The 26712-nt window shown below is 37.9% G+C and overlaps 1 protein-coding gene across 1 annotated transcript in view; it reads right to left on the minus strand.

Annotated features, from left to right (window-relative positions):
- Positions 1 to 26712, minus strand: part of RAB10 (RAB10, member RAS oncogene family) — a 78947-nt gene that overhangs the window by 24767 nt on the left and 27468 nt on the right. Inside the window, exon 2 of the mRNA XM_042933494.1 lies at positions 3062 to 3122. Coding sequence (XP_042789428.1) covers positions 3062 to 3122 — 61 coding nt within the window. The remainder of the gene's footprint in view (positions 1 to 3061; positions 3123 to 26712) is intronic.

Raw genomic sequence — 26712 nt, forward strand, 5'->3', positions numbered from 1 at the left:
AAAAGCCTTCTTGAATTATTGTGGCATATCCCAGATCTCTTAACTTGGAGCCTTCTCCTTGGATTGTCAGCATGCAAACTTTCAAAACCAAAGAAACAGAATCAGCTAGTACAACGCTAACCTCTTAAAAACTATCAACCTCAAATTTTAACCACTCATTCCTAATCTTTATTGGAAAATGGATATTTCAAATTAAAAGCGGTCAGTTTTATATGTGAAAACCTAGACTAAATGCAATTTTCCTTTTAAGGTGCTTTTACCCAAAAACGGTTATATTAATAATGTCTAAAATCAAACGATTCTAAATTAGAAATGTTACCATTTCTGTGCCATACTTGAGATTTATAGGTACAGTAGAAATCTTTTCTAGATTAATTACTGTTGCAAAACAAAGTGTTCTGGGAAGGCTCTCTTTTTAAAAAAGCAAGTGTTAGTTGTTACTGTTTACTTCTAGATGCTACAAAAACTAAAATGACAGGGAGAAAAAATATTTTAAAGTCACAGGACAAGAAACAGAAGGGAAAGTCTGTGGAAGACAGAGAGTATAGGAGGAACAGGGCAAATTTAGTAGGGCAAAGGTTTTCTGTATTATATAGAGAAAACTGTATCCTAAAAAAGTGGTGTGTGCACTTTTGTGTCCATTGTACATACACTCACATACACATGTACATATATATTGAGTCACAGAGTCACAATGTAAAATATATCTGTTACCGCCAAAAAGTTTGAACAGTATTAGTTTAAGGTGTATACAGAGGAGATGCAGTTGAGAGGAAAGCCAATCAGTGTGGCAGAGCCTAGGAGGAGCTTGGAACACACATTAGATTACCCTGTAGGGTCAATGCTGCTGGGATAAGGCACTGGTGATAAAAAAGGGGGTTGGGGGAGAGTTGGTTGAAATTGAGAATAACTGACAATCTTCCCCTTGAGATCAGCTTTAATTATAAGGAAACAGAGTATGAGGCACAGTTCCTTTCCTGAGTTATTTCCCAAAGTAAAGAAAAAAATCAGTGATCATCAGGTGGACCATGTGTCAAAGAAAATCTTTAATAAAATGCCTACATTTTAGGGGCACCTGGGTGGCTCAGTTGGTTAAGCATCTGACTTTGGCTCAGGTCATGATCTCATGGTTTGTGAGTTTGAGCCTCGCCTCGCGTTGGGCTCTGTGCTGACAGTTCAGAGCCTGGAGCCTGCTTCGGACTGTGTGTCTCCTTCTCTTTCTGTCCCTACCCCGCTCGCGCTCTCTCTCTCTCTCTCTCTCTCAAAAATAAACATTAAGAAAAATTAAAGAGTGTTACTCTCAACCTTACATTCTGAGCATGTAATGCATCCCTGCTCTACCATTTACATGCTAAAGATCTTGGTTAAGTTATTTCAAAATCTGTCCATTTCATTACCTGTAAAACAGGAATAACCCAAGAGAAAAGAAAATATTTACCTACACAAAGATTTGTAGCAGCTTTGTGGTGAATAACCCACTTATGATGTAACAATGGAATAATACTCAGCAATAAAAAGTAATGAACTTATTGATACACATAAAATCATTCACAATTCTCAAAATAATTAATTATACTGAGTAAAAGAAGCCAGACCTCCCTCCCAAAAAAGATGAGAAAAAAAAAAAAAAAAGACATTATATGATTGTATTTATATACACTACTAGAAAATGGAAACTAGTCTACAGTGACAGAAACCAAAAGAATGGTTGCTTGGGGACCAGGAACTAGGAGGAAGAAGAGATTACAAAGAAGCTTAAGGTGATGGATTTGTTCATTACCTTGACTGTGGTGATGGTTTCACAGATTTATATATATATGTCAAAACTAACCAAACTGTATACTTTAAATATGTGCAGTTTATTGTTATATAAACTGTTATACCTCAACAAGGCTGTTTAAAAAATGGAATAACACATCTTGCAAGGTCATTTTGAGTATTTAATAGGTTAATACATACATGTAAAACACTTAATATTCACCACACAATACTGCTATTCTAATTGTAAAGTCTACGATTCAGACTTGAATACAAATTTAAAGAATTTCATTTTATTTCTATGGGGCAAACCTTACATAAACTAATTAAAAAGTTATAGGGGCGCCTGGGTTGTGCAGTCAGTTAAGCATCAGACTGTTCGTTTTGGCTCAGGTCATGATCTCCCAGTTCGTGGGATAGAGCCCGTCACTGGGCTCTGTGCAGACAGTGCAGAGCCTGCTTGGGATTCTCTCTCTCCATCTCTGCCCCTCCCCTGCTTGTGTTCTCTCTCAACAATAAAGAAATAATCTTTAAAAAAAAAAAAAGTGATAAACACATTAAAGGAAATCTTCTAGCTTAAGAGTCTCAAAGCAATGAAAGGATATTAACTTTTCGTTATTGAGTGTGAGCAAAGTATGGTGCTAAATAAAGGCTCTACACAGATTATTTCATATAATCCTTAGAACAATGTTTTGAGATAAGTGGTATTATTTCTATTTTATATATGAAGACATAACAGCCTCACAGTGTTATGTAACCTGCTCAAGGTTCAAAGAGCAAGTGGAAAAGGTAAAACATCCAGCCAGATCTCATGGACTCCAGAGTCCATGTCAATATTTTTTTTTCCCTTTTATTTTTCTGAAAGAGAGCACAAGTAGAGGAGGGACAGAAGGAGAGGGAGAAAGAGAGACTCTTAAGCGGCTCCACGCCCAGCACAGAGCCAGAGGACATGGGGCTCGAGTTCATGACCGTGAGAGATCATGACCTGAGCCAAAATCAAAAGTCAGACACTGAACCGACTGAGCCACCCAGGCACCCATTTATGTTTAAAGTAATCTCTACACCCAGCATGGGGCTTGTACTCATGACTTTGAGACCAAGAGTCACATGCTCTCCTGACTGAGCCATCAGGTGCTCCATGTCAATAATTTTTTTTTACTTCACTGAAAGAAGGTGTCCTGATTGCTGGCTTAACAAAGGAAAGTCTCACAGAATCTAAACAGGTGACAAGGAAGGATTTCACTGCCAATCCTTCAGGAACTTGGTATTCTATTTATAAAGTAAGTAAATTAGCATCACTTACCATATCTGTAGCTTGATCTTCTTTCCTTGTAATTCAACTGTTTTGATCTTAAAGTCTATTCCTACAACACAGAAGAAAAAAAGGTAAATTATATCTAGGGCTCTGAACTTGGCTCTCCCAAAATTAACTGGGAGTAAAAATAAAAATACACTTTTAAAATTTGTGTCTGTTTGGCTCTTGATAGCCTCTAAGTATGCATATTCTGAACAAATTATTCAATTTTAAACTTGAGTAATACAGATCCAACATGGCAGAAGAAAAACAGCTATATAAAGAGTTTTTACACTAAAGAAATGAAAAGGTAAATTTTTAAATATCTAATTTTTTTAAACTAAGCTCCACACCCAAGTGGGGCCTGAACTCACAACCCTGAGATCAAGAGTTGCATGCTCTACCAACTTAGCCAGTCAGGTACCCCTAAAATATCTAATATTTTAATGCAAAAAAAAAAAAAAAGTTTCCCACTAGGGAAAAAAAATAGCCTTAACTAGCTTGCAAAGCAAAAACCTACTACCAGGGATAAAGAGGGTCATTTCATAATGATAAAAGGGTTAATTCATTAAGAAGGCAAAAATACTAAATGTTTATGCATCTTATAACACAGAGCTTCAAAATACATGAGGCAAAAGTAATACAAATCTCCCAGATGTGTCTACTCCTTAATCAACCAAAATCTTCAGCTTGGGTTGAGTTTCCCACAATCAAATCAAAAGAAAAAAAAGGGCGATGTGCCTGGCATTTATAAACCTCAGACTTTGTCTACAGCCCATGTTTTTGTTTCTCTAGGAATTACTGAGACTCTGAACAAGACTAACAATTCCAATTAGGCATGCAATTTGCTAATTAACCTATATAACAAACCTAACAACCAATACTATTTCAGAAAACTTCTCCAAAGACAAGTGAAATTAGGACACAGTCTGAAAGCTCCAAATCTTTTGAGAGACAGAAACCAGGTACAATTGGAAAATTAAGATTTTTAGGCTGTTTTAAGTCACCTACCTCATCCTAGACTCCATGAGTTTCTCTTTCTCTCTCTCTCTCAATGTTGTCTATCCTCAAACTAATTAGCAGTGGTTAAAGCAGTTCTTCATTCTTTTCTGCACAAAAACTCTCCTAGCCTACCTCTGGGCCATTCATTCTTCAATCTTCATTACTAGTTTCTCCTTGCCTCTCTGAACTCTTCTAAAAACCGAAGTGAATTTTTCTATCTTTACTCATTCCCATGGTGATTTTCCCTAATTTCATGGCTTTAAATTCCAAATACGCACTGGTAACTCTCAAATTTATATCATAGCCCAGACCTCTCTCCTGAATTCCAAACTTGAGATAACTGTTTATTGCCTATCTGCAAATCCCATCTTTCACAAAGACTCAAGCAAAAGTCCTTAAAATGTTTCATAAGGCCCTACACATTCTGCCTACCCCCCCATATTCCATGCTGTCCTCATAATTTTCTGTATCTTTCTTTGATCTAGCTAACTAGATCAGCTTCCTTATTGTTCCACACACAAGTCAGAAAGATTCCCACCTCAAGAACTTTGCATATAACTGTTCTTCCAACTTAGACCACTCTTCTCCATTATGGCTCCTTCCCCTTGTTGTCCTTTCCTAAGTGGCAACATTTTCCCAAGTCCCCCACCCCATGTCCATTGTCTATTAATAATCCCTACCCTTCTTCCTTACTTTTTTTAACATCCCTTAAATATGCTGTATTTACTTATTCCTGTTATTTATTTTCTGTCTCCCTATGCAAAACTATAAAATCCACAAGGGTAGGAATTTTTATCTATTTAATTCAGTTGAATTCCCAGCACCTAGAGCCTGACATAAAAGCAGACATTCAAGAAGTATTTGAATGAAGAGATAAATGATGTTTTCTAGAGAAAGTGAAATGATACCCGAGAAAAGATACATATAGATGGGTGCCTCAGTGGCTCAGCTGATTGAGAGTCCAACTCTTGATTTTGGCTCAGGTCATGATCCCAGGATTCTGGGATCAAGCCCCATGGTGGGCTCTATGCTGAGCATGGAACCTGCTTAAGATTCTCTGATTCTCTCTCTCTCCTCCTCTACCCTTCTTCCCTACTAGAGCACCAAAGAAAAAAATAAATTAAAATTAAAATTAAAAAAAATATATATATACATATACACACACATATATATATATACATATTTATTTATTTATTTTATTTCAGCATTAGGGTGAAACTTACCACTTGACAAGCTCCACACCTGTCCACTTAGCATCCAGATTTTTTGAGCCTCAGGCCAAAACACAAAGGATGAAAGTTTCAATGAGATACTAAAAACTAAGCAAACCAAAATAGGGAACCTGAAGGAAACAGGGACAATGCAGAGAAAAAGACAGTTCCTTTTATCTTCTCGGAACAAGAGTGGTGGGGGCAGGAAAACGAACTTGAACCAGAAAAACTCTTGAAAATTAAGGGAAAAGAAAAAGGAAGTGGAAGAAATAATATATTCAACAGGAAGACCAAGAGAAAACTGAGATCTCCTAGAAAATATTAACAAAATGACCAAGAATGGAATTTATGTGATATATGACAAGTTAGAAGATCAAACCAGGAGGTCTGATATTGAACTAACATAAGTTCAAGAAAGAACAAAGAAAATGACACATAGAATATAATAATTTAAAAACTGTGCGAAAGGGCGCTTGGATGGCTCAATCAACCGGTTAAGCGTCCAACTTCAGCTCAGGTCATGATCTCACAGCTCATGAATTCAAGCCCCACATTGGGCTCTGCTGACATTTGGACCCCAGCCTCTGCTTCAGATTCTGTGTCTCCCTCTCTCTCTGTCCCTCCCCTGCTCACACTCTGTCTCTGTCTCTCTCAAAAATGAAAACATTTAAAAATTTTTTAAAAATAAAAAAAAAAACTGTGCAAGAACTCTGCACAGCAAAGGAAACGATCAACAAAACTAAAAGGTAATCTATTGAATGGGAGAAGATATCTGCATATGACATATCCGATAAAGGGTTAGTATCCAAAATATATAAAGAACTTATAAAATTCAACACCCAAAAAACAATCCAATTAAAAAATAAGACATGAACAGACATTTTTCCAAAGACATAGAGATAGCCAACAAACACATGAAAAAATGCTCAACATCACTTATCATGAGGGAAACGCATATCAAACTACAATGAGGTATCACCTTATACCTGTCAGAATGGCTAAAATCAACAACACAAGAAACAATAGGTGTTGGCTAGGGTGTGGAGAAAGGGGAATTCTCTTGCACTGCTGGTGGAAATGCAAATCGGTGTGGTCATTCTGGAAAACAGTATGGAGGTTCCTCAGAAAGTTAAAATAGAACTACCCTACAATCCAGCAACTGCACTACTGGTTCGAAGGGATATATGCACCCCAATGTTTATAGCAGCACTATCTACAATAGCCAAATTATGTAAAAACCCCAAATGTCCACTGAATGATGAATGTATAAAGAATGTGGTGTGTGTGCGTGTGTAACGGAATTTTGCTGAGCCATATGAATGAATGAAATCTTGCCGTTTGCAACCACAAGGATGGAGCTAGAGAGTATTAATTATGCTAAGTGAATACCATGTGATTTCATTCATATGTGGAATTTAAGACACAAAACAAATGAGCAAAGGCGGGGGTGGGGGGGGGCGGCAAACCAAGGAAGACTCTTAACTATAGAGAACTGATGGTTACGGGGGGAGGGGGGGATGTGTTAAATGTGTGATGAGAATTACGGCATGCACTTGTGATGAATACCAGATGACATACAGAAATGCTGAATCGCTATATTGTACTAAAACTACACTGTATTTTAACTGGAATTTAAGTAAAAACTTTTAAAAAATGGTGCATGAAAACTTAACAGAAGCAAAAGAATCTATTCTAGACTAACTCACCAAATGCTTGCATAATGAAAAAAATAGGATCTATACCAAGTAATATAACCATGAAATTTCAAGACACCAGGAATAAAGATATTATAAAAGCTTGCACACACATAAACTAAGCCATATTAAATAATCAGAAGTGACAACTCTGAACTTCTACTTCTCAACAGCCAACAGCAACACTAGAATACAGAAAGATAATGTCTTTAAAAAATATTTCAACCTGGGCACCTAACTGACCCAGTAGGTACAGCATGTGACTCTTGATCTCAGGGACATAAGTTTAAGCCCCACTTAAGAAAAGAAAAATTTTTTTTCAACCTTTTTCCAGTCAAAAATCAAGTGAGAGTAAAATAATGCATTTCCAGGCATGAAAGATCTCAAGAGTTAGCTCCCATGCATCTCTTCTAAGACAACTACTAGGAGAGGTTGCTTTGCCAAAACCAGGAAGAAATCCAGCAAAGAGTGAGGTAAATGGCAGCTCAAACTGGCCTAGAGAGCAACCAGTTCAGAAGCGAATGAGGACATAAAAGGACAGAATCAAATGAGAAGAAAATTCCAAGAAGTATATCTACTAAGAGAGGGAAGGGAATAAATGGTACTAATGGAATTTGTATGAAAAGCAGAAATTCAGAGAGCTTGGCAATTCTGTTGCCGATTTTGGATAAAGTATGTACAGTGTCTTGAAATTTAAGCAAATGTAATAATAAAGGAACTGTAAATTACAGTAAAAACAGAAAAATCATCCAAGAAAGGAAATGTGATTATAGTACACTACTTGGTTTAACAGTTAATAAAAAACATGTGTTATAACTATTTGAGAAGATGAAGAGAGAGGCACCAGGAATGTCTGGAATAATTGATTCTCATTTCCCGTAACAAGAGAGAATTTCTAATGTTAGTTTTTTCTTTTTGCGTGTTTTTTTTTTTTTTTTTTTAAGTTAAAAGCCAAGACTAAGGAATATGGTGTTGAATAACAGATAAAAAGGTCATAAAGTGCTTGGAAAAGGAAATACACAGGTAGGCACAGGGCAAAACTCTATTGTTGCTACTGTCCTCACAGACCTTGAAATACTGTGACTTCTAAAATTCTGCTCTATTACTTTAATAGAAATAAAAACTGGGTTAACAGAGGGACGCTTACAATAAGTTCTCTCCACTACTTAACCACTTCAATTTGATCATTGTATTCCTCCCATGGCCCTCAGCCACCCCTGCAGTCTCATTCCCTTCCAGTCGGCCTCCGGTAGTCACCTTCAAACACAACTTTTTGAAGCAGCTGTGTACTTTTTCCAAGTAAATACCTTTGTCACTCCATCAAGTAGTTTCTACATTCCCCAAAACATACACACCTAAGTGTGGAAAAACTTATACTTAAGATAGAGTAGAAAAGCTTTTGATAACATTTAAGAATTAGAGCAAAATAAGTAGCTCAACTGCCAAGAGAAGGTAGGAAAACCTATATCACCCTTTAAGATTCTGCCAGGAGGAAGAGCACCTGGTGGCTCAGTCTAGTTAAGCATCCATCTTCACTGTGCTGACGAGCTCAGAGCCTGGATCCTGCTTCAGACTCTATGTCTCCCTCCCTCTCTCTGCCCCTTCCTTGCTCGTGCTCTCTCTCCTTTTCTCAAAAATAAATAAACATTAAACAAAATTTAAGATTCTGCCAAGAGAAATAATCAGATTCTCCTGCAACACTATCATTTCCTAAATTTTCACAGACTAGAGCAAACATAGGATTTGATCCAACCAGTGTTTCTCTTTTAGGTTGTATTTATACGAAAACACACTAAAGGAAATCTCTTATTTTTACAGATTCCTGGGACCCAGCTCAAACGAGTATTTCAATTTACTGCACTCTAACTTTTATCAATTTTCAGCTGCTCAGAAAGTGAGAAACAGCCAAAATATTTGCCTTAATGATGTTGCAGAAGCACCATCCAGTGGCAAGAAAAGTTAACTGCAACTTCTAGCCACTGTAAATATCCGTTTTCCAAAGCTTAGCTTCTGATGACACACCAATACATAGTATTTAATGTAGGAAGAAATATAATAAACTCCAGACAACTAAAGTTTAACAGCTCATAGGTAAACGATCAATATCTGTGGTTTTTAACAAATGAAAATAAAGTATTTTCACCACATCAGGAAAGGAAATAAGAATCTTATACCTACAATCCTTTGAATATAGCTTTTTTCTGGAATTTAAGAAACATGATTCTTTAACATGATTTAAGAAACATGATTCTTAGTCCTAGCTCTAGCTCTACCATTATAGCACAAATTTTGAAAAGGCCACTTCCCAATACAGCCATTAGTTTATCTGGATGCAGATGTGAAAATGCAGAATGCAGAAATTTCCTCTAAAGCTCTTCTTATTGGGGCGCCTTGGTGGCTCAGTCAGTTGAGCATCCAACTTCAGCTCACGACATGATCTCGTGGTTTGTGGATTCGAGTCCCATGTTGGGCTCTGTGCTGACAGCTCAGAGCCTGGAGCCTGCTTCAGATTCTGTGTCTCCCTCTCTCTCTCTGCCTCTCCTCCCCCCATGCATGCACTCTCTCTCTAAACATTAATTTTTTTTTAAAAGATCCTTCCGGGGGCGCCTGGGTGGCTCAGTCGGTTAAGCGGCCGACTTCGGCTCAGGTCATGATCTCACGGTCCGTGAGTTCGAGCCCCGCGTCAGGCTCTGTGCTGACAGCTCAAAGCCTGGAGCCTGTTTCAGATTCTGTGTCTCCCTCTCTCTGACCCTCCCCCATTCATGCTCTGTCTCTCTGTCTCAAAAATAAATAAACATTAAAAAAAATTAAAAATAAATAAAATAAAATAAAAGATCCTTCCGTATAATAGTAATAGCTTAGTAAACACCTTGAGAATTTATAATGTGTTTAGCCCTTTGGAGTGGATTAAAGCATTAAATCCTCGGGGCGCCTGGGTGGCTCAGTTGGTTAAGCGTCCGACTTCGGCTCAGGTCATGATCTCATGGTCTGTGAGTTCGAGCCCCGCGTCAGGCTCTGTGCTGACAGCTCAGAGCCTGGAGCCTGTTTCAGATTCTGTGTCTCCCTCTCTCTCTGCCCCTCCCCTGTTCACGCTCTGTCTCTCTCTGTCTCAAAAATAAATAAACGTTAAAAAAAATTTTTTTTTGAAAACATAAAATAAAGCATTAAATCCTCAGAACAGTCCTAACCTATACTTTTATTTACAAACTACAAATGAAAAATAAAATTAAAATCCAGTAGTACTAACAATATTTACTGGATAACTACTAAGTGTTCTAAGCATTTCCCGTATTATCTCATTTACTATTCAAAATTATCCTCGGTGAGGCAACTGTCAAGTCAGTTGACACTCTTGATTTTGGCGCAGTTCATGATCTCACAGTTCACAGAATCGAGCCCCGCATCAGGCTCTGTGCTTGTTAGCTTGGGATTTTCTCTCTCTCCCTTGATCTCTGTGCCTCCCCCACATCCACTCTCAAAATAAATAAACTTTAAAAAAATCCTCTGCAGCAATCCCTATCAAAAGAACACCAGCATTCTTCACAGAGCTAGAACAAACAATCCTAAAATTTGTATGGAACCAGAAAAGACCCTGAATAGCCAAAACAATCTTAAAAAAGAAAACCAAAGCTGGAGGCATCACAATCCCAGACTTCAAGATTTATGACAAAGGTGTAATCATCAAGACAGTATGGTACTGGCACAAAAACAGACACCCAGATCAATGGAACAGAATAGAGAACCCATAATGGACCCACAAACGTATGGCCAACTAATCTTTGACAAAGCAGAAAAGAATATCCAATGGAATAAAGACAGTCTCTTCAACAAATGGTGCTGGGAAAACTGGACAGTGACATGCAGAAAAATGAACCTGGACCACTTTCTTATACCATACACAAAAATAAACTCAAAATGAATGAAAGATCTAAATGTAAGACAGGAAGCCAACAAAATCCTAGAGGAGAAAGCAGGCAAAAACCTCTCTGACCTCAACCACAGCAACTTCTTACTCAACACGTCTCCAGAGGCAAGGGAAACAAAAGCAAAAATGAACTACTGGGACCTCATCAAAATAAAAACCTTCTGCACAGTGAAGGAAACAATCAGCAAAACCAAAAGGCAACCGATGGAATGGGAGAAGATACTTGCAAACGACATATCAGATAAAGGGTTAGTATCCAAAACCTATAAAGAACTTATCAAACTCAACACCCAAAAGACAAATAATCCAGTGAAGAAATGGGCAAAAGACATGAATAGACACTTCTCCAAAGAAGACATCCAGATGGCTAACAGAAACATGAAAAACCACTCAACATCACTCATCATCAGGGAAATACAAATCAAAACCACGAGATACCGATACCACTTCGCACCTGTGAGAATGGCTAATAACATTAATAACTCAGGCAACAACAGTAGTTGGCGAGGGTGAGGAGAAAGAGGATCTCTTTTGCATTGTTGGTGGGAACGCAAACTGGTGCAACCACTCCGGAAAACAGTATAGAGGTTCCTCAAAAAATTGAAAATAGAACTACTCCACAACCCAGCAACTGCACTACTAGGTATTTACTCAAGGGATACAGGTGTGCTGTTTCAAAGGGGAACATGCACCCAAATGTTTACAGCAGTGCTATCGACAGTAGCCAATGTATGGAAAGAGCCTAAATGCCCATTGACAGCTAAATGTATAAAGAAAATGTGGTATACACACACACACACACACACACACACACACACACACACACACACACATACATACATACAATGGAGTATTACTCAGCAATCAAAAAGAATGAAATCCTGCCATTTGCAACTACATGAATGGAACTAGAGAGTATTATGCTAAGCAAAATTAGAGAAAGACAAATATCACATGACTTCATTCACATAAGGAATTTAAGATCCTAAACAGATGAACCTAAGGAAAGGGAAGCAAAAATAATACAAAAACAGGGAGGGGAACAATATAGAACAGACTTTTAAATATAGAGAACAGAGGGTTGTGGGAGGGGGGATGGGCTAGATGGGCAAGGGGCCTTAAGGAATATACTCCTGAAATCATTGTTGCACTATATGCTAACTAACTTGGATGTAAATTAAACATTAATTAATTTTTGAAAATCCTCTGCAAAACTACATATATGCCTATTTTAAAGAAAAGGAAAGTTTAAAGTAATTTTTATTTTTTTTTTAATTTTTTTTTTTTTTTAACGTTTATTTATTTTTGAGACAGAGAGAGACAGAGCATGAACGGGGGAGGGTCAGAGAGAGAGGGAGACACAGAATCTGAAGCAGGCTCCAGGCTCTGAGCTGTCAGCACAGAGCCCGACGTGGGGCTCGAACTCACGGACCGTGAGATCATGACCTGAGCCGAAGTCGGATGCTTAACCGACTGAGCCACCCAGGCACCCCAAGTTTAAAGTAATTTAAATAAGGTCAGAGAATTAACGTGGCAGAACCAGTACTCAATTCCACTTGTTTTTTCACACCATACAAGCTCTTAACCTAAATTAAGTTCCATAATTCCATTTTTTATTTATGTATTTTCTACTGAGGTAAAATCCACATAACATAAGATGTTCTCAGTTTATTTGGGTCTTAAGTTCTCTCGACACTATTTTGTAGTCTTCAGGGACTAGGTCTTACATTTTGTTAAATTTATCCCCATTTCATTTTTCATGTTTAGGGTGCTATTATAAATAATACTTTTTTAAGAGTTTCATTTTCTAATTGTTGCTCAATACAGAATACATCTTATTTTTGTATACTGACCCCTATCCTGTAACCTTGCTATAGTCACTTCTTAATTCTAGCTGCTCTTTATTTGGGAGGTAGGGTGCTTAGAGTTTTCTATGTATGTAAGTCATATATATAATCAGGTAGTCTACAAAAAGGCACTTTCTTAATCATTTTCCTTTCGAACCTCTGATATCTTTCTTTCTCTCGCCTTATTGTTACCAGCTAGGACCTCTAATACAATGTTGTTTTGTACTTGATCCTTAACAAAGAAAGCTTAGAGTGAAAGCTTCACTATTAAAGTATCATGTTAACTGTACATCATTTAGTAGGCTGAGGAAATGTCCTTTTACTCCTAGTTTGCTAAGGTATTGTGACGCAAATGAGTATTTTGTAAAATACTTTTATTATTTTTTAAGCTAATTTATTTATCTTGAGGGAGACAGAAACAGTGCACAAGCAAGCAGGGGAGGGGCAAAGAGAGAGGGAAAGAGAGAGAATCCCAAGTAGGCTCTGCACTGTCAGCATGGAGCCCAATGTGGGGCTCAAACTCACGAACCATGAGATCATGACAGGAGCCCAAATCAAGAATTGGATGCTTAACTAACTGAGCCACCTAGGCACCCCATCGTATGCTTTTTCTGTACCTATTAAGATGATCATGACTTTTCTTCTTCTTCTTTTTTTTTTTTAGTAGGCTCTACACTCAACCTGGGGCTTGAACTCACAACCCCAAAGAGTCACATGCTCTACCAACTGAGCCAGCCAGGCACCCTTCTTCTTTACCCCATTAAGGGAGCTAATTAAAATTGCTTTAGGGGGCTCATGGGTGGCTCAGTCAGTTGAGCGGCCGACTCTTGACCTCGGCTCAGGTCATGATCCCAGGGTCATGGGATCAAGTCCTGTGCCAGGCTCTGTGCTGAGCAGTGACCCTGCTTAAGACTCTTTCTTTCTCTTTCTCTCCCCCCACCCATGGCCCTCTCCTTGCTCTTGGACACATTCACTCTGTCTCTAAAATAAAATAAAATAAAATAAAATAGTGGCTCCTGGGTGGCTCAGTTGATTAAGCGGCTGACTCAGCTCAGGTCATGATCTCACGGTTCATGAGTTCAAGCCCCGCATACAGCTTTGCTGTCAGCTCTGTCCCCCTCTCTCTCTGCCCCTCCCCTGCTCACTTGCGTGCTCTCTCATTCTCTCTCTCTCTTTCCCTCTCTCCCTCCCTCAAAAATAAACACTTTAAGGGAGCCTGGGTGGTTCAGTCAGTTAAGTGTCCAACTCTTGGCTTCAGCTCAGGTCATGATCTCGTGGTTCATGAGTTTGAGCCCTGCATTGGGCTCTGCACAGACAGCATGGAGCCTGCCTGGGATTCTCTCTCTCCCTCTATCTCTCAAAATAAACAAATCAACTTGAAAAAAATATTAAAAAAATAAAAATAAGTTTTTAAAAAATATTTTTGAGAAAGAGAGACAGAGACAGAGAGAGAGAGAGAGAGAGAGAGAGAGAGAGAGAGAGAGAACGTGCACACATGCACAAATGGGGGAGGGGCAGAGAGAGAGGTAAACACAATGTGAAGCAGGTTCCAGGCTCCAAGCTTTTGGTGAAGAGTCCAATGCAGGGCTCGAACCCACCAACTGTGAGATCATGACCTGAGCCAAAGTCAGACACTTAAGTGACTGAGCCACCCAGGCACCCTTATTTTATTTTATTTTATTTTATTTTATTTTATTTTATTTTATGTTTTATTTATTTATTTCTTAATTTTATTTATAGAGAGAACAAGCATGCAAGGGAGAGGGGCAGTGGAGGGAGAGAGAGAAAGAGAGAGAATGAAAGAATCTTAAGCAGGGTCCCTGCTCAGGGCAGAGCCTGGCACAGGGATCAATCCCATGACCCTGGGATCATGAACTGAGCCAAAATCAAGAGCTGGCTGCACAACTAACTAAGCCATGCAGGCACCCGTAAACAAGCACTACATAAATAAATAGAGAGATAGATAGATAAAATGATTTTTAAAAATTTATTTTGAACGTGAAATCAACATTGTATTCCTAAAATAAAGTCTACTTGGTCATGACATATTATTTTTTATAAGTTCCCAGAAACGCTGTGCAATTATTATTTTTTTAACGTTTGTTTATTTTGGGGGCAGGGAGGGGGCAGAAAGAGAGAGGGACAGAAGATCCAAAGTGGGCTCTGAGCTGACAGCAGCAAGCCTGATGTGGGGGGGCTCAAACTCACCAACTGCGAGATCATTACCTGAGCCAAAGTCAGACCCTTAACCAACTAAAACACCCACGTGCCCCTAGATAAGGATTCTTACATACATGTTCATGAAGGAGATGTCAATGTTCATTAGGGATCTCTCTGTCTGGTCTTAATATCCAAGAGAAGGCTGGTCCCATAAATGATTTAAAGTGTGCCCTCCTCCACCATTTACTGAAATAGTAGTATTTTCTTCCTTAAACATTTGATAAAACTCACCAGTGAAGCCATCTGAGCCTTAAAATTTCTTTCAGAAAAAACTTAAATTAAGATTCTATTTCTTTAGTGCTCGCTTCGGCAGCACATATACTAAAGATTCTATTTCTTTAATATATGTCTATTCTATCAATCACTACAGAAGAATATTCGTTGAGTATCCAACTATATAATTATAGATTTCTATTTCTCCTTCCAATTCTGTCAGTTTCTGCTTCAAGTATTTTGAAACTCTGTTATTAGGTATATAAATATGATAAACTGACACCTTTATCATTACAAAAAAATTTTCTTTATTCCTGGAAGTATACTCCTTGCTCTGAAATCTACTTTGTCTACTATTAATACAGCCACCTGGGCTTTTTTATGATTATTGGCTTCTTAGGTAGTCCTAAGATATTTTTTAGTGGTTGCACTAGACTTCATAACACACATTTTTAACTTAGCACAGTGCACCTTCAAACAGTATTATACCACTTCTCATATTAATGTAAGAACCTTACAGCAGTGTACTTCCATTTTCTCCCTATTACTGGGCTTTTACTTTTTACATCTACCTTTTACATCTACCTTTTACTTTTTACATCTACATTTTCTGAATTTTACTAGTCAATTGTCTGAAATAAATTTAAATTTGAGAAAAAAGTATTTTGCATTTCCCCATGTGTACCATTTATCCTCTCCATTCTTTTGTGTGTATCTGAGTTTCCACCCAAAATGATTTTCTTCAGCCTGAAAAATTTCCTTTAAAATTTTTTAAAGATTTTTTTTTAAGTTTATTTATTAATTTGAGAGAGAGAGAGAGAGAGAATGAGCAGACAGAGAGGGGGACAGAGGATCCGAAGCAGGCTCTGTGCTAATAGCAGAGAACCCAACGCAGGGCTCAAACTCCAAAACCATGAGATGATGATCTGTGCTGAAGTGGGACACTTCACTGACTGAGCCTCCCAGGTGTCCCCCTTTAACATTTTTAATAGAGCAGGACTGTCAGCAAGAAATTCTCTCAGCTTTTGTCTGCAAAATGCCTTTTTAAATGTTTATTTTTAAGAAACAGAGCACACGTGTAAGCATGCATGAGCAGGGGAGGGGCAGAAAAAGAGAGAGGGCAGCGGATCTGAAGCAGGCTCTGCACTGACAGCAGCAGCCCAATGTGGGGCTAGAAATCAAGAACCACAAGATCATGACTGAGCTGAAGTTGGACACTCAATCAACTGAGCCACACCTGCGTCCTGGAAATGTCTTCAGTTTGTCTTGATTTCTGCAAGATATGCTTGTCAGGATTAAATTCTAATGATAGTTTTTTCACATCAGAACTTTTTTTTTTTTTTTTAGGATTGTATTTTTGGACCGCCTGGGTGGCTCAGTCAGTTGAGCCACCAACTCTTGGTTTCGGCTCAAGTCATCATCTCACAGTTTGTGGGACTGAGCCCCGTGTCAGCTCTGGGCTGGCAGCATGGAGCCTACTTGAGATTCCTTCTCCCTTTGTCTCTGCCCCTCCCTCCATCTCTCCCTCCCTCTCTCAAAAAATAAACTTTAAAAAAAGGATTGATCTATTTCTTAAAAAAAAAAAAAAAAAAAAAAAAAGATTTAATTTTTAAGTAATCTCTACACCCAATATGGGGCTCAAACTTACAATCCTGAGATCAAGAGTCGAATGCTCTACCAACTGAGCCAGCTAGGTGCCCCTCCTTTCAGAACTTAAAAAGTGTTGCTCCACTGTCTTCTGGCTTGCATGACACCCCCCACCCACATACACACCCCTTTTGGGAGGAATCTAGACTTAAGAAACTTTTTATTTTGAAACGGCTTTACAGAAAAGTTGCAAAAACAGAGTCCACATATACCTTTCATCCAGCTTCTAATGTTAACACTTAGATAATCATTATCAGAAAAAAGAAAGTAACACTGGTATAAAGCAATTAACTTAGCTACAAACTTAAATCTACCAATTTGTTCACTAATGTCTTTTTTCCTTTTCTTAATGTTTATTTTAGAGACAGAGACAGAGACAGAGACAGAGAGAGAGAGACAGACAGACAGACAGCATAAGAAGGGGAGGGGCAGGGACAGGGAGACACAGAATCTAAAGCAAGCTCCAGGCTCTAAGCTGGCAGCACAGAGCATGACACGAGGCTCGAACTCACAAACCATGAGATCATGGCCTGAGCCAAAGTAGGATGCTTAACCGACTGAGCTACCCAGGCACCCCACTAATGTCTTTTTCTGTTCCAGGATCCAATTCAGGTTCCCAACACTGCATGTAGTGGACACGTTTCCTTGATCTGTAACAGTTATTCAATATTTTCTCATCTTGCATGACCTTAATAATTTTGAAAAATACTAGCCAGGTATCTTGTAGAACCTCCCTCAATTTGGGTTTGTCTGATGTCTTCTCATAATTAGAGCAAGGCTTTGCATTTTTTGGTAAGAACACCACAGATGAAATATTTTGCCTTTCTTAGCTCATTATCAGGGAGTATATACACTGTGAATGTCTTATTGTTGTGCTATTAACCTTGATAACTTGGTTATGGTGGTATCTACAGAGTTTCTCTCCACTATAAATTCATTTTTTCTCTTTGTAACTAATAAATTTTTTGGAGAAAATACTTTAAGGCTATGAAAATATGTTTCTCACCATACCTTCACTCACTGATTTTACCTTCCATACCGATTTGTGCCTGTGACAACTATTACTGTAATATTTGCTAATGGTGATGCTGTGTTTAGTCACTACTTTACACTTAATAACTAATTCTTTTACATTTTAGTCCTTCTCCCCATTCATTTAGTTATTTATTTATTATTACCAATATGGACTCATAGATATTTTATTCTACTGATTATGTAATACTAGAATTATCTGATTCCAGCTTTGGCCATCAGAAGCTCTTTCAAGTTGGCTCTTACATCCTTTTGACATGTCCCACCCTTTTCTAGCACTTCTTTGTTTTCTGGCACCAAAGATGCTTCAGAATCGTCCTCTTTTGCCTCTATCCCAGCTCTTTCTTCAAAGTGCCATGGTACGTCTTAATGAAGAATTGCTGAGTCCAAGATCTGGGCACAAGATATGCTCATTGCTCCTGGAGTGCCACTGCTTCTACGCATTCCCAGGGGACAGAGCGAGGAAATACATTTATGCACAGTAACCCATGCATATACATACATCTACATTTCTAGACCTATTTATCTGTATATATTACATAAAACCATGAGTTAATACTGATACCTCCAATTCAAGACCAAAAAGTTCATTCTAGCCGTTCTCCTTTCCTTACTTGTAACCTCTTCATTTAACAGTTAGGTATCTGGCTGTCATGATCTAAACTAGATTTACTTATATATTCAATCTTAGTATATACATAAAGTAGTATATACACAGAGCAGTTTCAGGCTTACTAACCCATATCCTTATGAGAAAGGACAGATTTACTAACTAGAATATAATACTTGTATACAGTTCTTTTTATCTTTAGTCTTACAATATCTAGTCAAAATACTATTTTCTGAAGTTACTTTGATGATTTATTCTCTTCCTCCTCCTCAGTGTGGTTGTTGTCCAGTTGTAATAAAGTTAGGTTCATTTGTTGGTTTACATTATTTTTCTTGAAAAGTCAACAGCTGTTATCTTTGCCCTCTGTATATATAATGCGGTTTTTCTTTCCTCTAGTTTCTCTTAAGATTTCTCTTTAAAACTAGTTTTCAGCAATTGGATTAGGATGTGCCTCAGTGTGACTCTCTTTGTGTTTATCCTATCTGGGATCATTAAGTCTAAGGGATTATAGCTTTCATTACATTTAAAATTTTTTCAGCCCTATTTCTTCAAATACTTCTTCAACTGCAGCCTCCAAATGCAAATTGTATTAGGCAGGCTATCTGATAATGTCTCACACATCACTGGGGCTCTCTTTTTCTTCCAGTCTTTTTTTACCCTGTGCTTCATTTTGGGCAGTTTCTATTATCCTCTCACTGATCTTTTCTTCTGCATATCTAATCTGCTGTTAAGGCCCATCAACTGAATTTTTCCTTTCAGATACCATATTTTTCAGTTCTAGAAGCTCCAATGGGTCTTTTTTACATCTTACATTTCTTTCATGTTCATGCTTTCCTTTAAATGCTTCAACATCTGTCTTCTAAATCCATCATCTCTGTCATTTCTGGGTCTTTTTCCAAAAACTGATTTTTCTCCTGGTTAAGGATTACATTTTCCTACTTCTTCATATGCCTAATAACTTCAGATTAGATGCTAAACATCTTACAGACTTTGTTAACGTATAGACTTTTTAAATGTTGAGTTTTGTTAAGATGGGCAGCTAAATTAGTTGAGAATCAGCTTAACCCTATTGAGGTCCGTTTTTCAGCACAGTTTTAAGGAAGGGCTAGAGTAGCCTTTTCTCCAGAGTTATTACTTTAGCCCCACTCCTAATGAATGCCATTTCTAGGGTCTTCCCCAAATGGCCTTTATATTCAATGAGATCTCGTTCTCTTGGGTGGTCAGAACTAGAATGTCTCCCAACCCATTTTAAGTCTCAACACTTCTTCCAACTATCTGGTAGTTGTTCTTTCCCCTAATAGTTGTTCTCTGCTCAGCCATGGAGCCCCACACAGCTTAACATCCAAAGATTCAAAGGGACTCCTTTCTGGATCTCACTGTCCACATAATGCCATCTTCTATGATAAACAACCCTGCAAATTCCAGCCTCCCCCTCAGTCTTTCTCTGAGTTCTAACTCTTTGGCCCAACAAGACTGCCTTGCTCTGCTTAGATCCTGAATTGGAATCTAGTTTCAGAAAGAAAGCCAGGGGGATTGCAGGGTTCTATTTATTTGTTTTCCTTCTCTCAAGGATTGCAATTCTGCCACACCTGTTACCAAATATTTAAAAACAGCTGTTTCTTATGTTTTGTCTGGTAGTCTAGCAGTTTATAGCCAGAAGGCTATTCCGGTGCCAGTTACTCTATGATGTCCAGAAATGGAAGATCTCTCAACAGCTTTATTGTCTTTTAAAGGTTAAGTAATCCTTGACCTTTTTTAGAATAGGTTTCAAATCATTTGAGAACCTAAAGAAAATCACGGATCCTTTGCCCATTCCCTTACACCAAACTGTATATATTTCAGGGAGTTTAAAGCCTCTGTCCCAGTCCCCCACCTTCTACTGTTCCACCAGAGGGTTGTGGTTTATAGTACTGGTGCACTACACTATCATTCTTTCAAAGCTTTAGAGGCAATTCACTGAAAACTTGCTAAGGCTGAAATTCAAGTATTTGAACCAAGGAAAAACATTTTTTTTAATCAAAGAAGACACTTTTAAAAAAAGTATTAATACAAAGTTCAGAAACAATACAGCTATTATTCTTTCCCCACATGTGGCAGATAATATTTCTCACATATTTACATGATGATATACTGGCAGTCTGATATTACAGACTAAAGAAACCAAGCCAAAATAATCTAGATTTTTTATCTGATATCCTAATTAGCATTCTTTTGTTATATAATTATTAAAAAGCAATTTTTTATTATCCTGATCTAGCCACCAGCAACAGCAATATTGATACTGAATTATAAATATATACACTTCATATATACATTCATTCTTTGTTAACTACTGTTAAAAACTGGCATTCTCCTAGGTTACTAGTCCTTACAGCAGCATAAGCCAGCTCGGTCAGGCCAGATGGATGTCAGTAAATATCACTTCAGAATTCACCCTAGTCCCACATACTCCACAATAAATACCTGTTGATTTAAATAATGGGAGGGAGTTGGGTGCCTGCGTGGCTCAGTTGGATAAGCATCCGACTCCTGATTTTGGCTCAGCTCATGATCTCACAGTGCTTAAGTTGGAACCCCACATTAGGTTCCATGTGCTGATAGTGTGGAGCCTTCTTGGGATATTCTCTCTCTCTCTCTCTCTCTCTCTCTCTCTCTCTCTCTTTCTCTGCCCCTACCCTGTCCTCTTTCTCAAAATAAATAAACTTTAAAAAAAAAGTAATGGAAGGAAGTTGAAAAGATAAAGACAGAAAGGTAAATAGTAAAGGAGAACATTTAAGAGTGCTTGATATTTATTTTTAAAAATTTTTTCATGTTTATTTTTGAGAGAGAGAGAGAGAGAGAGAGAGACCATGCACGAGCGGGGGAGAGGCAGAGAGAGGGGGAGGCACAGAATCTGAAGCAGGCTTCAGGGTCTGAGCTGTCAGCACAGACCCCAATGCGGGCAGAGCTCAAACAGGAACCATGAGATTGTGTACTACCTGAGCTGAAGTGGGACACTCAACCAAGTGAGCCACCCAGGTGCCACAAGAGTGCTTGATATTTAATTATCAAAACTCAATTGGCCAGAATATAAAGGTTTATTTCTGGACTTTTCAATTCTTTTCCACTGATCTGTAATGCCTACTTTTATGCTAGAACCACATGGTCTTGATTACTGTAGCCCTGCTGTAAGTTTTGAAATCAGGTAATGTGTGTCTTCCAACATTGTGGTTCTTTTTCAAAATTATTTTGGCTATTCTGGGCCCTCTGCATTCCTATACGAATCTTATGAGTCACTTATCAACTTCTGCACACAAGCTTCCTAGTATTTTAACAGGAACTGCACTGAATCTGTAGACCAATTTGGATAGTACTGCCACCTTAATATTGTCTTCTGATCCATGAACAATGTGCATCTTTCCATTTACTGAGATCTTCTTTAGTCTCTTTCAATAGTGTTTTCAGTGTACGACTCTTGTACTTCTTTTGTTAAATTTATCCCTAAATATTGATTCTTTTTGAAGCCAGTATAAGTGGAATTAATGTCTTAATTCCATTTGGAAATGTTTCATTACTAATGTACAGAAATACTTTTGATTTCTGTACACTGTTCCTGTATTCTATTTATGGACTTTTAAAAAGCGAAGTAGCTATTCTATTCTGAAGTACCTATACATTGTATTACATTAAAATTACATTACAAATAACAAAAGTCATTCAAACAAAAAATAACTTCATCTAACAAAAGAAGCTGACATTACAAAGTAGTATATAATAAAACTGAAAAACTGCTGAATCTATAGGTGTAAGTCAGGAGGAAGAAAGTCTTATCTGCTATGCACTAATTTTAGAGACACTCCTCTAATTCATTAAGATTCTCAGAAGTAAATATAGTTACAGAAGACAACTGGAAAATCTAATTCCACAATACCAGATAACAGAGGATAAAAAAAAAAGCAAGAGAAGCAATGTCACAAAAACAGAAAATTAACATGTTTGTCTATGCACAAAAGATGTAATATCTTTATTCACCCTGATAAATTTAAATTTTCTTATTTGAAAATTTAAAATCTCCTCTAATACTTTATGGAAGTATTATATATAAGTACATAATACATATATATGTGTGTATATAAGTATATATATGTACATATATATATAAGTATATACATGTATAAGTGTATATATACGTGGATACACACACACACACACGTATGTATGTATGTGTGTGTGTGTGTATATATATATATATATATATATATATATATATATATATATATATATATATATATATATATAAAAAGCTCAAATTCACAGCCCAGAGATCAAGTCACATGCTCAGGGCACCTGGATGGCTCAGCTGGTAGAGCATACAACTCCTGATCTCAGGGTTCTTAAGTTCGAGCTCATGTGGGGTATAGAGATAACTGAAAAATAAAATCTTTAAAAAAAAAAAAAAAAAAGTGGCATGCTCGACTGACTGAGCCAGCCAGGCGCCCCTAGTAAATATAGATTTATAATACCCATGTAGCACTTTAAGTATTATTTCACAAAATCTGATTTCTAAAAAATCAAAAGCTCTGAATAAGTAAAACACAACCACACTTACTGTGTCTTAATTATTTTGAACTCAAAATTAGTACAGTAGAAATTAATGAGCTTTGTGCTTTGTTTCACATAAGCCATAAGATGTATTTCATTGGAGTCATAGATTTCCAAAAGTAGTTTTAAATTTGGCATGTGTAGTTAATTCCTCAAGTCCCTCATGAATTTCCTTTATTCCTGAGCTCTTTATATGCTCCTTTGACACTTATCCAAAAAAAAGGAAGGAGGAACTTTTTCATGTCAAAGAACTGAGCAAGTAAATTCTTGCTTGTGTGACGCAGTACGTGTGTGATGAAACACTATTCTGCTGCTTCTGCTGTCACTTCCACTGTCCAAAACTTTGGAGGCACCTTCCAGAAGGTGTTCTGCAGAACATGGCAGTATCTCCTTATATTCTTATTTGGTATCACAGCATCAAGAGTAACCCTACCTCAAATACCTATCTTAATCTCTCTACAGAGCTACTCCAATCATATTTTTATGATAGGTTATACACTACACCTCCATAAGCAAACACAAGTATGCTGTTGACAGTGAATTCATTTTAAGAATTAAGAAAGGCCATGTGTAGCACAGTGACTAAGAGTACCCTGATAAACATGGTCTTCTGGCTCTGTCACATACTTGCTATGTGGCATTGGGTGAAACTTTAACCTCTCTAGACCTCTTGTTGCCCACTACAGTAGGAATTATAATTTCCAACTCCAAGATGTTGTAAAGGTTAAATGAGATCATGTGTAAAAAGTCTAGGAGGGTACCTAACAAGCTTTCAATTAAGCTATTCTTAAGGTGGTTCTGAACTCTACTCTGCTCGATTTCAGGCTTCTCCCAGTCTACTGATTTGCCACTAGTAAGTCAAACTATCTATTCTCTTTTTGGCCTGTCCTTATCTTACTCCTCTGCCACATCTCCTTGATCCAGCCCAAACTGTATCCCAGGCAGCAGCATGACTGTCAGGTTAGCAGCTCTCTACTCAACTTGCCCAGAACTTGCTCACTTATCTCCTAACCCTTTGCTCACTTTCCACCTTTATTCCTTTTTTGTGGAAATTTATAACTTTTCACATATTAAAGGTTTTTCTGAATCATTATAAAATGAGTTCATGTATGATCTCCAAAGGTCACCAAATCTTCAGAATCTAAGACTTGATTAAATGCTTCAAACTTATTAATGTATAATGCTGATCTCCATATAATATCATGACAACTTGTCATTTGGCCATTATACTTTCACATTAGAATAATACTTTGCAATGGCATTGGTTTATTCTGTATTAGATAAAACATAGCCACTTTAAATTCCTACTAATTGACTTGACTACCCTCCTCTCCTCTCACTTCCAGTTCAGGTTTTAATGTTTTTTGATTTTGTTTTGTTTTGTTTTGTTTTTTTGGTAAAGAATAAAACCACACAACCTTTCAAACAGCCTCTTCCCAAGCTTATTTATGAGAGAGACAAAACATCTGCTTAAACAAGTTAAATCTGCGCTGATCCATTCAGGACACCAGCCAACCAAGGCATAAAACCATTTCATTCCAACAGAGAAGTGGGAGGAGGTGGCTGGGAAGGATCTTCAAATGGGATCAGGCAATAAATGACTTAATGGAGGAAATGAGGACTGTTTTCCCTACTGGAAAATGAAAGAAAGTTCTTTTGGCACTAAAGAATTTAGGAGACGTTGGCTTGTTAAGAATGTCTGACGTGGGAAAAGAGGATATACTAATAAAACTTTAGCATAATATTCTCTAATTCCTTACCAATATTCCAACCTTCAATTACCTCTTCTTGTCATCTTTCTTCAATTCTCCAGGAAGCCTGTACTCTCGTACTGTTCTATCTAGCTGCTCCAAAATTTAGAACCAGGCCAGTCTCTTAAGAACTCCAAATTAAGCGCAGTTTCTACTCTCAACAAAAGAGAAAAAGAACACCGCTGCCTTTCCCCCCAACTTCTTATCCCCTTCTGAGGTCCTTGGCTTTTGTTATTCTTTTTGTTTTATTTCACAAACATTTATATAGTGCTTACTACGTGCCAGACATGTTCCAAGCATTTTACAAACATTAACTCATTTAATCCTCATAGTACTTCTCAAGGTTTTGTGGATGAGGAAACCAAAGGCACATGAGGATAAGTAATTTACCCAAGGGTACACGGCTACTAAGTGCCAGGACTGACATTTCAACTTCATCAGTTTGACTCCATAGTCCAGGCTCTTAACTAAGAATGTTTTCTTCTTTTTTTTTTAAATTTTTTAGAGAGAGACAGAGTGTTAGCAGGGGAGGGGCAGAGAGAGAGAGGGAGACACAGAATCCAAAGCAGGCTCCAGGCTGCCAGCACAGAGCACAACATGGGGCTCGAACCCACAAGCTGTGAGATCATGACCTGAGCCAAAGTCAGAAGCTTAACTGACTGAACCACCCAGGTGCCCCAGAATGCTATCTTTTCTAAGCTTAAACAAAACCCTGTAACTTACAGAATGCCCATGCAAGAAATCAGAGCAAACAAGAGTTCTCCCTCCTTTATAATCCAACCTTAGGTTTTATCCAAGATGTCAGATGAGAAAAAAAATGATGGAAAGATTTAAAGGAAGGGGCAAGGAGTCCTCAGGATCCAGTGTAACACTACCAATGCTTCCACAGCCTTTCCTTTTACTGTTTCCTTCCAAAGCCCTAAAGTAACATGTAAATTATTTTACATATCATTTTAAGTCACTTTTCTTCCAAATGTCTCAATGTAATGTTGCTTTTTTTCCCAAAGGCTTTAGCTGGTACATTCCTATTTCCCCATACATAGGACCCTACAAACCATCTCTTGAACTGTGTTAATAACTACAACTATAATCCACATAAACCACTTAGTACAGTTGCTGGCACATAGTTAGCCTAAGTGTTAGATCATATTACTTTTATTATAAACAGAAAACTAAGCCCAAGAGATGAAGTCATTTGCCTATTTAAAAAAACTATTGTTGGGGCATCTGGGTGGCTTAGTAGTAAAGCATCTAACTTCAGCTCAGGTCATGATCTCATGGTTCCTGAGTTCAAGTCCCACATCGGATGAGCCCTACTTCTCTCTCTCTCTCTCCCCCCCCTGCCCCATCTCCACCCCCCACCCCTTGCTCACTTAAGCTCTGTCTCAAAACAAACAAACAAACAATAATTGTTGACAAAGCTAGTTTTGTTTCCAATACAAGGTTTCATCCACTACCTACATTACCAAAACATTACTACAGAACAGAATAAAGAAACAAAGTATTCTAGTTTATAGCTTCTGGAATTTAAAAATCCAATGATTCAATTAGCATTCAATGCTCAACCTCTTCATCCCATAACTTTCACCATCTGAGTTTTCTTCTACTCTTTGTGCTACAAAATGATGATGGAAGGCATAAATCTAAGAAGTTCAAAACCATTTCTAACTCACACTGGTTTACATCAACCTCCCATTAGGGGTCCCTGGCTGGCTCAGTTGGTAGAGCATTCAACTCTTGATCTCAGGGTTTGTAAATTCGAGCCCCACGTTGGCTGTAGAGATTACTGAAAAATAAAAACTTGGGGCGCCTGTGTGGCTCAGTAGGTTGAGCAACCGACTTCAGCTCAGGTCATGATCCCACAGTTCGTGGGTTTGAGCCCTGCATGGGGCTCTGTGCTGACAGCTCAGAGCCTGGAGCCTGCTTA

This window comes from Panthera leo, chromosome A3 (assembly GCF_018350215.1).
Source record: "Panthera leo isolate Ple1 chromosome A3, P.leo_Ple1_pat1.1, whole genome shotgun sequence".
Classification (NCBI taxonomy): Eukaryota; Metazoa; Chordata; class Mammalia; order Carnivora; family Felidae; genus Panthera; species Panthera leo.